We start from the raw sequence: 11,743 nt of genomic DNA on the forward strand, positions 1-11,743 counted from the left end.
AGGTGGATCAGAGGTGTTAGCATATGTCGTAGAGCTCCGATAATTTCTCACATGCTTTTTGCGGACGATAGTTACTTTTATTGCAAAGCTGAATTAGGGGAAGCAAATAAAATTTTGGAGTTACTGAAAAGGTATGAGAAGGCATCGGGTCAGAAAGTAAACCTTGGTAAATCGTCAGTGTTTTTTAGTACGAATGTTATTCCTTACAACAGAATTGCAATCTGTCAGTGTCTTCAAATGTTGGAAGCGAATGAGCAAACAAAGTATTTGGGTCTTCCTAACACAGTAGGAAGAAACAAATATGTGATTCTTGGTTTTTTGAAGGAGAAAGTGAAAGCAAGAGTTCGTAGTTGGGATAGCAGGACTATTTCGAGGTCTGGGAAGGAGGTTCTTATTAAGTCAGCTGCTCAATCCCTACCAACCTACGCCATGAACGTTTTCTTGTTGCCACTGGAAGTTTCTAATGATATAGAACGAACTCTGACTAGATATTGGTGGGGTTCTTCTCAGGATAGTGGCAAAAAGCTGCATTGGATGAGTTGGGATAGATTAAGCAAGCATAAGGATGTAGGTGGAATAGGCTTTCGGAATTTCCGTGACTTCAATATTGCAATGCTTGGTAAACAGGCCTGGAGATTTCTTACAATGCCAGAAAGTTTGGCGACCAAAGTGTATAAAGCAAGATACTTTGCAGATGGGAATTTTTTAGATTCGACTTTGGGGAACAATCCTAGCTTCATATGGAGAAGCATATGGGAATTTAAGGATCTGGTTAAGAGTGGAGTCAGATGGGTCGTTGGTCCAGGGGAGTCAATTAGCATAAAGGGACAGCCTTGGTTAGCAGATGCAAATAATCCTTGTGTTATGACAGAATCAGAGGCGATTGTAGATAAAAGGGTTGCATCATTAATGTGTATTGATAGGAGAGAATGGGACGTCGAAATTATAAGAGATATTTTTGATGAAAGGGATCAGGCCTGCATTTTGAGTACTCAGATAGTTGCCTCTAGTGGAGAGGATTCTATCTATTGGCGGATGGAAAATTCAGGAGAATATTCTGTACGAAGCGCATATAAACTGTTGCAACAGCAGAAAAACAGATGGAGTGTCCAGGTCTCAGAGAGTATATGGAAGAAGATATGGAAAGTTAAGGCCCCTCCAAAAGCGTTAAATCTTCTTTGGCGTGCATTGTCGCACTGTCTTCCGACAAATGTTCAGCTTCAACAGAAGCATGTCCAGGTGCAATCGGTGTGTCCAGTATGTCTGGTGGAAGATGAGTCTATTGTTCATGCTTTGGTGTTGTGTAACTTTGCAGCACAGTGCTGGAGGAACGTCCTGCCAAACATTCAAACAGGAGAGGTGAGCAGTTTCTCAGAATGGTTGGTACGTACTTTTAATATGTGTAATCTGAAGAAAAGAGCTGAAGTTGCTATAGTGTGTTGGGCAATCTGGAAAGCCCGTAATGATTTGGTTTGGAATCAAAAACGCTCCTACACGGGTAGAGTGGTTGAGTCAGCTAAGGAGTACCTTACACAATGGAATTTAGCCCAAGGTCGTTCGAATTTTGCTCTAATATCGCCAATGTTTGATGGTGATGGAGCTTCTTCTTGGGTCAAGCCACGGGTTGATACAGTTAAGGTCACAGTTGATGCAGCTATTTTCAAAGATCGAGAGGAGTTTGGTTTTGGTTTGGTAGCCAGAGACACAAATGGTGATTTGATTCAGGCAAGATCAGTGCTTCACCAAGGCAGTGTTGCTCCAGAATTGGCTGAGGTTATGGCGGTGAAGGAAGCTCTTAGCTGGATTAAGCAACTGAGGTGGGTTAAGGTAGTCCTCGAATCTGATAGTCTGGTAACGGTGCAGGCTATAAGGAGTCAAGTTTCTATGAGATCGCCATTTGGATTGATAGTTGAGGAGTGTCGAAGAGAAATCGAACAGTTGAACAATTTTAATTTGTATTTTATTAGACGGTCTGCGAATATGGTGGCTCATCATCTAGCTAGAGCATCGTATTTATATCCAGGTCGTATTTTTGATAGGAGTTCTGTTCCTATCGAGTTGAAAAACTGTATGCTGGCTGATTGTTTGAATTAATAAAATCTTTGCATTTCGTCAAAAAAAAGGCTAATTACTTAACTTACTTGGATTAATTATTTGACCCTTGTGTAAATAAATATTCTAGCTATCCATTTTTAAAATATCTCATGCAAAAATATAAAAAATATTTCCTTTTTATTTGTTCTTATCCCATTTAATACAAATCATAATTCTTTGACAATTTTAATATAAAATAATAATTTTTTGATTTAACTATTTTAATATAGAAACAATTGTTATTTTACTCGATATCCATATCTAACATATTTTATAAAAACTAACTAATTAATCAGTTTCTAAATTAAATTTGATTATATTTTATTTTCTAATTTATCGTTTTTTGCAAAGTACTTCTATAAAATGATTATTCAACAATTTCTTTTCTATATCTATAAAAATATATCCAACATGTGAGAAAGATATTGAAAATCATGAAATTTGTTGTTTTACATAGAGATATTAAGATATATCAATATAGAGTTGGGTTCACTGGAGACTCATATTATTTGGAGACATGTACAAGTGTTCGTTAAAAACATATTACTACTTATAAACCTAAGTCAAAATAGAGTGTTGAACATATAGTACAACTTTATATATAGAGTTTTTTCAAATTAAAAAATTTATTACTTTTAAATATAAATAAAAAATATAATGTAACATGTAAAATAAAATATTATGTGAAAAAATATATGAATATTTGATTTGCAAGTTGTATTATATCTTTTTATTTAGGTTTAAAAGTAGTACACTTCATAATAATTTTAAGTACTACACTCGATTTATAAAATTTTATTTTTTCAAATAATATTTTATTCTGCAAATTGTATTATATTTTTTATTTAGGTTTAAAAGTATTATATTTAAAATTTTAAGTACTACATTCTATTCATAAAATTCTACAATATGTTCTCCATTTTTTTTAATATATTTTTTTATATAATATTTTATTTTGCATGTTGCATTATATTTTTTTATTTAGGTCTAAAAGTATTACATTTTATATTTGAAATACTACACTCTATTTATAAAGTTCTGCACTCTATTATTTTAATATATTTTTTCACATAATATTTTATTCTGCAAGTTACATTATATTTTTATTTAGGTTTAGAAATACTAAATATTTATTTATGCATAGAGTGAGTATTTCAAATTATAAAATGTAGTACCTTTAAATCTAAACAAAAAAAAATATAATGTGACATGTAAAATAAAATATTACGTAAAAAAATATATTAAAAAAATGCAAAACATATTATAAAACTTGATAAATAGAATGTAGTACTTAAAATTATAAAATATAATACTTTTATACCTAAATAAAAATTATAATTTAACTTGCAGAATAAAATATTATGTGAAAAAATAAATTAAAAAAAATGAAAGTCAGAACATATTGTAGAATTTTATAAATAAAATGAAGTACTTAAAATTATAAAGTGTAGTACTTTCAAACCTAAATAAAAAATATAATGCAACTTTCAAATCAAATATTATCTGAAAAATATATTAGAAAAAATAGAGTGAAGAACATATTGTAGATTTTTTTAATAAATAAAGTGTAGTAATTTAAAATCTAAATAAAAAATATGATTTAAATGCAAAATACATATTATGTGAAAAATATATTCAAAAATAGATTTGTAGAGCATAACTTAGTCTAATATAAATTATAGTGTAATATGCTTGATGTGGATTAAATGAAAAAAAAAGTATTTGTGCATAAATAAAAATGTAGTACTTTTAAATCTAAATAAAAAATATAATACAACTTGCTGAATAAAATATTATGTGAAAAAAAAATATTAAAAAAATAGAGTGCAAAATTTATCGTAAAACTTTATAAATAGAGTGTATTTAAAATTATAAAATGTATTACTTTTAAACCTAAATAAATAAATATAATGCAACTTATAAAATAAAATATTATGTGAATAAAATACATTTAAAAAATAGAGTGCATAACATAATATAGTGTAGTACTTTAAAATATAAATTAAAATGTATCATCTAAAATAAACAAATAATATATGAAAATTATATTCAAAAATAAAATTTCAATACATAATTTAGCCTAAATTTATGTGGAATAAGGAAGAAAAAACTAGTTAGATTTATCATGTATGTGAAGTATTACGTGCCCTTAATTTTAGATTTTATTTTAAACACATATAATGTAATCTGAGAACTCCATTTCTACCCATCCAACGGTTCAAATAAAAAACGGATTCTACCGAACACTTTTGCCTATCAATATATTCAAGTAAGGTAATAAAAACTGAAAATAGAAAGAGGGTAAAAATTTTAATCGGGCAATAGTTTTGGTTTCCTTTGGAAATATCAATATCAAAGTAAAAGTAGTTTTGGTTCCTTTTTGGCAATATTTTATTAACCGAATAAGAATCAAAGGTTCATGTTAAAAATATCAAAGTTAAATTAATTAATTAATTTGTTCACCTTAAAAGTTAAAGATCTAAATCGTAACAAATTTTTTGCATATCAATTTGAGTAATAAGACCTAGTAGATAAAAATATGTAAACTTTGCTATATTAACTTTTCTTTTAATTTTTGAAAAAATATTTGATCTAACCAACCAACAAGGTGCCCCATTCTTGAAACAAATCATTGTACAATTCAACTTAAAAAAAATATTCTCGATTATATTTCTTTCAGTGCATCTTTTGTAGGAAAGACCATACAATATATGCACCACCTCAAATTAATACTGAAATCAACATACGATGAGTCTTTCATCTTGAAATCCACAAATATATCACAATTATTCATTTATCAATAGCAGTCGTTAAAACCATCAGCCGTTCCCGAAGTCTGGAGTCATGGTATGAATATTAGTAACAATATATAAAATCAACAATCAAATTAAAGCCACAAGCTGGTTTTAAATCCATTCAAATTCACCAGTACACCAATAAAAGTTTGTAAATAATGATAGATTGGTACTGGTAAGCACATGCAGTAACATCAATCTGCAACACGCCTCCGTCTCACCCACAGCACTCAGATATCACCTACAAAGTTACAACAGCAATCAATTTGAATCATGCAAAATTAGGATACATGGTGAAAAAGAATAAATACATTTACAGAGTCCTGTTTTACAGGAGTTGTACCTGGACCTGCTATTGCTACAGCTACGGCTACGACTTGGGCTCTTGCTCTTTCTTGGGCTTTTACTAACATGTTTCTGCCGCTAAAAATGACAAGATTAAAACATGAAAACGGCAGACTCCAAAGTTTATACATAATTCTAAAACATTTGCAACAATGATTAATAATTTTTGATGAATATGCTGTAACATAAAGATTTTACCAATTAAAACTGTTCCAAATATCCATCTAACAAGCTAGTATCAGACAAGTTAGTTGGGGTGTATACAAGAAAGTCTCATACAAATATAAAAAAAAAACAATTACTTAACCTAAAAAGAACCGACTTACAGGTGGTACTGGAGACCTGGATCTTGACTGAGATCTGCAAAAGTTCCAGAAACAACCCATTTTAATATCCAAATGTTCCTTTTAACAGAGATCCAAGAGCCTTGATGCGACTTCCACGTGAGAGTTACAATATAAAGAGAAAAAACCAGAAATATTATAGCATCACTAGCAAAAGAGTCAACTACAATGAAATAAAAAAGTCGAAACCTATAAAACCATATAATATCATAATCAAGACTCTAGTAAACAGGATACCCGAAAGTCCACTTAAGTTTGGATAGCATGCTCCATTAGCTTGACAGCATTTCATTGGGACAATTTTAAATGTTTCTACTGCAAAGGATGGTTGTTCCAAATTCAAAAAGAGCCAAGTTCAAGAACCAGCTTTAGCATCAAAATCCAAGATCTGCTTTGTTCCCAAAATAGCACCCTTGGACATTCAAGATGCTTATCAAAATAGAGACACCCGAAGGCTTTCAAAGCTTCGGTCAACAGAACTCAGACCTCCATAACCAAATATGTATTATGCATTTGAACCAAGTCTCATCAAGATTTTTACATGCAATCCCCAGAGATGCCGCAAATAGCCAATATCTAAAAAACAAAAAAAGTGATTTCATCTTTAAAAAAGATAAAATTGACACGATGATAGTTTGAAAATCCATTGGGTTTACTCGGTACATCCTCTGCTTTTAGACATCATGAACTAAAGCAAGTGACAGAGAGGCTAGCTTTCTAGATGCATACAATACATCTTTGTGTCCGTCAAGGCTTGAGGGACTTCCCTCCGAGAGGTAAAAAAAAATATCCTCTACATTTGACAATGAGAAATAGGTGCTCTAACCTAAAGCCTGTTTGGGCTCACTTATTTTTTTCCAGCCCGCTTAAAGTCAGTCCACATGTGTTTGGATTGCCTTACTTTTTTCAGCTTTTAGTGAATCATAGGCTTAAAATTAAAAGTACGTTGGAGGTACTTTTTTCCCTAAATTAATTTCACTTTCTTTTAAATATCTCACCCTCAAAAGTTGCAGCGATTTCGTGGAAACAATAGTTTCTTGGATTTTTTGAAAAAATCCAATTAGTCCTTCAAAAACCAATTCTATTTTTTAAAAGCCGATTATTTTTTAACAAATTATTGTTAAATTGAATATTTTATAATGAATAAGGTTAATATTATTAAAATATTAATATATATATATCCAATTTTTATTCTGATTAATAAACCGATCGTTCCCACGATTTTTTGATTAATCCGTGATATAAATTTTATTTATTCAATTTAAATATAATTTTAAAAAAAAATTAACAAACACTAATTTCACTATAAGCTAATTTATCCAAACACATACATCAAACTTAAAGTTACAAATATCACTTTTCACTTTAAGTGAATAAGTTACACATCAAGTGATAAGTAACTATTTTTAAGTTAAGCCAAACGGGCTCCAAGTAATCTGTGATTGTATTACCTAATCCTAGTTGCAGTACCATTCAACATATAAAAGACTAATATAAATCGACGAGATTTACTAAATCGCTCTTCATATTATATTTACATAATAAAATAGATAACTTTCAAGACCATTATGCACTTAACGATGTCTTCAAGTACCTAAAAAAATATTTCTTACTTTGATCTGGACATTTGCAACTGTAGTTTTAGAAAATAACAGTCTTCTAACCCACTTAACAATGGGCATGTCAAATTATCAAGAACTAACATAATTCACAGCCAAACACATATACACCTTTCTCTATATATGAGTAAAGGAGCTGAGCATGTAAAGCAAACCTAATAATCAGTCGTAGAAATATGGAAAAAAACAGTGACAAATTAAATTACCAACATGTTTAAGAAACACACTGGTATATCAGCTGATAATCAAATCACGAAAATCTGATTACTATACCTTGACAGAGCACGCGGATTCGATCTGGAGCGAGACCTGGAGCGAGAAGATACGGACCTCGAACGAGATCTTGAACGACGTGAAGATTTGGGTTTTGGGGATTTGCTGTAGATTAAATACCAAATTTAACCAAAGGATAAAGAAACACAAGAAATCCTTTATTATGCTATTCAATTGTACCTCTTACTCCTACTCCGACTCTTACTCCGACTACGACTGCGGCTGCAACTCCGGCCTCTAGAGGGACCTGGACTGCGGCTTGAATCGTAAACCTTCACCTATGTCAAGAACAGTGTTACGAGACTATAAATATTTACATATATGAGTAAACGACAAGTAAAAGAATAGAAACACTAATGAAGAATAGAAACACTAATGAAGGTCTGCTCATATCATACTCGAATTACACCGCGAGAGAATGCATTTTTAAATTCGGAGTCATCCAACTTCCTGACCTGAAATGATAATGCACTTGATCATACCTATCTAAACTCTAAAGCAAACTTTTCTTCAATCAAAAGATAAAGATCATTAAAAAGAACAGTTAATTTACGAAACGAACTAAAGATAACTTACAGCATATTTCATATCGTCATAGTTTGTGTAATCAACAACACCGGTTGTGCCTGTGTGAGAATCAAAATACATCCACCACGAAATCACATAAAATATAAATCATTATATTCTGTCTTACACTCTATGACCAAAGATGCTTGGAATATAAATCTACCAGTACTGCAGGAAACTGGTGCCAGATATGTGCAGTGAGAATAATTTGAACTATACATAGAGTCCCTGAGGCACATATGGTATTGTATGTTATGTTATTCTAAGATCATGTTCAATGCAACTACAATTAATGCTATAACTTTAAATTCAAATCAAAAATAGGAAACAGCTCTCCAATGCAATGCTAAACATGAACGAAAAATAGCCTGATTCAATACTTGGCATCTAAGCATATATTTGCCACATAAAGCATGCTAGTAGGGAAAGTGATGAAATAGAAAATTACAAGTTAGCAAGCATATTTAATTATTTTAAACACTGATAGATGCAAAGTTAGTTATATTAAGAACTCCCTCATTCTTATTTAAAACAATGTATTGGACTTTAAATTCTATTTTAGCACTAGAATTTCACTTTTTAATCTCATGACAAGGCAATAACTATTTGTAAGAAGACTACATACATAATATTGGTAATATCGGTTTATATAAGTCTACATAAACATCATCAGAAGACTTGGCAACAATACTTTCAAGCCTCTTCCACGAGGACATGTAAGATAGATTTTTCATCACCATTACTAAATATTAGGTTTAATATATATTACATGTATTGGTTAGAAACAATTATATTGACATATAGTGAATTAAATTTTAAACCGTAGACCTATTGGTTGATTTAACATTTTTCATGAGTTTATACAACTGAAAAACTATAAATATATAGTTATAAGAGGTTTTAAAAAGTCATTTGGACTTATTATCAAAAGGTAAAACAAGCTTTATGCAAAAAGCTAAGGCCTGAGACTAGAGATGCACAAAAAGCCCGGCCCGAAAATCTGGCCCGGCCCCAGCCCGGGCTTCGGGCCTCGACGGGCCCTATATTTTTAGGCAAAGCCCGGCCCGGCCCGGTTAAAAGCCCGGGCTTCGGCCCGGCCCGGCCAGGTTAAAAGCCCGGTTATATTCTGATTATTCTAATATATTTTCTTATATATATTTATAAATTCACATTTACTATAAATATAAATAATACTTTAAACACATATATTTACATATTTGTGATTAAAAGATGGCACTTCACTATTTAATTTAAATAAACAGCTTACCGCCACCCTCGCGGAAAACTTGTGCGAAGCATACATCTCCTGCTCGCCGCATATGATCCTAAACAGATTTGAATGAAATTAATCGAATATAAGGTTGTAAAGGATCCACATAGGCATCTCTTTTTGTCTATGTATACACAACAGAGAAACATCTAAGATTCCATCTTACCTTAAGGTCTTGCCATGATGCAGAAGAGGGTAATCCGCTCACCATGACTGAATGATACATTCAGTGATCAGATCAAGGCTCAAACAAAAAATAAACGATGCATAATATCCATTTCCAGGAGAAATTGAACTACTTAATAATATCCATTTCCAGGAGAAATTGAACTACTTACCACGATAATCTGACCGCCTCGACACGCCTCCACCACGTCCACCACCACGACCACCGCCATGATTACTGTGTCGATCTGTTGAAGATAAATTGCCATTACCACGCCCACCATGTGCAAGCTCGACCTACTCAATCAATGTAGAATAGAACAAATTGCTATAACAACTTACAATAGTAAATGTCTGATAAGCTCATCTCGCATTTTATGAATGACCTACCCGTAAGCGATGCCCATCAAAGTCATAGCCATCACGTCCCCTCATAGCATCAGCAGCATCACGAGCCTCTTCAAACTGAAGAATATATTGACACCATATTAAATCTTAAAAACTAATAAATAAAACTTTTAAGCAAAATCTTACCTCAACAAATGCATAGCCAGGGGGTCTTGGTGGAATTTTTAAGTCAATATGAGCAATTCGTCCATACTGCAATGTCAATTTATGGCACAAACACATAAAATCAGGTATTTCATTAACACGTCTCGCCAAATTTTGGAGTTACCATCAACGTCAATATATAAGATTTACTTGCAAGGTAGAATAGCCAACTTTGTAGTCACTACTCAAAGCTCTATCAAATCAGATGTTTAAAGCAAATTTTGGATGTGCAAATAGCATCCAGCCATCCATAGTATTCAAAAGTTAAGTTAATAGCCCATATTAAGGCATTTTTTAACAACTCAATAGGCTAGTATCTAATTCCAATTTTCCAACCATACAACCTACTAAACTGTGTCATTTCATTAATAGAGGAACACTGTCTTTTTGTTGTGTTTCTGCGAAGTCAATGTTCAATTATTTGCTAAAACCAAGATATGCTCTTTCAGCCACTCATATGTCGACATGCAGTTACTAACAAATAACTTGATCACACCCTACTAACTTTTCACTTTTTCTCGTGAGTTTCTAAATCTAGAGCAAAACAGAAATAATTATCCACTTTAATCAACAAATTCCTCCTCTTTATTACTTTAAATTTTAATCAACCATTTTTAATTCCATCCAATTCTTCACCATTTCCAAATTCCAAGACATCAAGCTCACATCCGCTATCCAACTACCGCTACCAAACCATTCACATCACTAAAAAACATCCACATTATGAACAAATAAGTCGATAACCAAAATTAACACATACAACCTCCACATCAATACATGCTTAAACTCGTACACTAACATACATAATTCTAAGTTAACACACGATATAACCTCCATGCAATTACGTGCTTAAACTCGTACATTAACATACATAATTCTAAGTTAACACGCGATATAACCTCCAGGCAACTACGTGCTTAAACTCGTATATTTACATGCATAATTTTAACTTTTACACATAGATAATTTCAACTTATACACACGGTATAACCTCCACACAACTACGTGCTCGAACTCGTGAATTAAGATACATAATTATAATTTTAACGCAAAATTTAACAAATCTCAATACGAAAAATGAACAAGACCTTGTAAAAGATATCTTCGACTTCGCGCTCGCGAACATCGCCAGGGAGATTGCCAACATACAGCACTTTACTTGATCTACTCATTGTTTCTGATCAAATTCAACATAAATATAAACACAATTAGATGTAAATTGAACTAAATAAAATTAAACAAAAAGGTAAATGAATCGATAGATAGATAGATAGATACACGTGTAGATTCAAATACATGTTATGATTACATTGAAAGAACCAGAGAAGTGAGAGCTTTTACCTGATACGATTGGTGGAGAATTAAAATTAGGGTTTTGAATTTTAGAATGAAGAGTGTGATTTATGATAGGGGATTTGGATGTTGGGTGTCGTTCTCTTGATGTAATTTTAACGGCGGAGATCACCCTGTTCTTGTCCCCAATTAATCCTCTGAAATATTTGATCGATTAGATTGTTAAAAAAATAACTTTTGTTAAAATCCAATTAATTGTTTTAAAAGAACTTAATGATGTATTTTATTATTAAAAATATATTAGAGAAATTATCAAAATACTAATTTCTTTAAAAAAAATTGTGATTTTACTCTGAATTTCTTTGCAAAAATGCGGAATCAACCAAAATCAAACAGATATGCACCTAGTTGAATGGAGTTTTTTTA

The 11,743-nt window shown here is 31.8% G+C and overlaps 1 protein-coding gene and 1 long non-coding RNA gene across 9 annotated transcripts; one reads left to right on the forward strand and one right to left on the reverse strand.

Annotated features, from left to right (window-relative positions):
- Positions 1-4,939: 4,939 nt before the first annotated feature.
- LOC141689543 (serine/arginine-rich-splicing factor SR34-like) lies at positions 4,940-11,506 on the reverse strand. Of its 8 annotated transcripts, none has more exons than XR_012562420.1 (15): positions 11,366-11,506; positions 11,113-11,201; positions 10,007-10,072; positions 9,863-9,937; positions 9,646-9,769; positions 9,474-9,520; positions 9,305-9,362; positions 8,047-8,096; positions 7,869-7,925; positions 7,651-7,748; positions 7,471-7,575; positions 5,816-5,990; positions 5,561-5,594; positions 5,233-5,312; positions 4,940-5,130 (listed from the first exon to the last, which is right to left on the reverse strand). XR_012562420.1 is itself a non-coding variant. In XM_074493885.1 (14 exons), exons 2-14 carry the CDS (start codon positions 11,194-11,196, stop codon positions 5,127-5,129), a joined length of 870 nt encoding a protein of 289 aa, XP_074349986.1. In that variant the 5' UTR covers positions 11,197-11,201; positions 11,366-11,506; the 3' UTR covers positions 4,940-5,126. The 8 variants fall into 8 exon arrangements, 4 of the variants coding, with proteins under 4 accessions (XP_074349986.1, XP_074349984.1, XP_074349985.1 ...); XR_012562419.1 differs by having other exon boundaries at positions 5,233-5,306; positions 5,816-6,154; XR_012562418.1 differs by having other exon boundaries at positions 5,239-5,312; positions 5,816-6,154.
- LOC141689544 (uncharacterized) lies at positions 6,208-6,718 on the forward strand. Its single transcript, XR_012562421.1, has 2 exons — positions 6,208-6,394; positions 6,506-6,718. It is a non-coding gene; the product is annotated as an uncharacterized LOC141689544 (long non-coding RNA).
- Positions 11,507-11,743: the final 237 nt, after the last annotated feature.

This window comes from Apium graveolens, chromosome 10 (assembly GCF_009905375.1).
Source record: "Apium graveolens cultivar Ventura chromosome 10, ASM990537v1, whole genome shotgun sequence".
NCBI lineage: Eukaryota > Viridiplantae > Streptophyta > Magnoliopsida > Apiales > Apiaceae > Apium > Apium graveolens.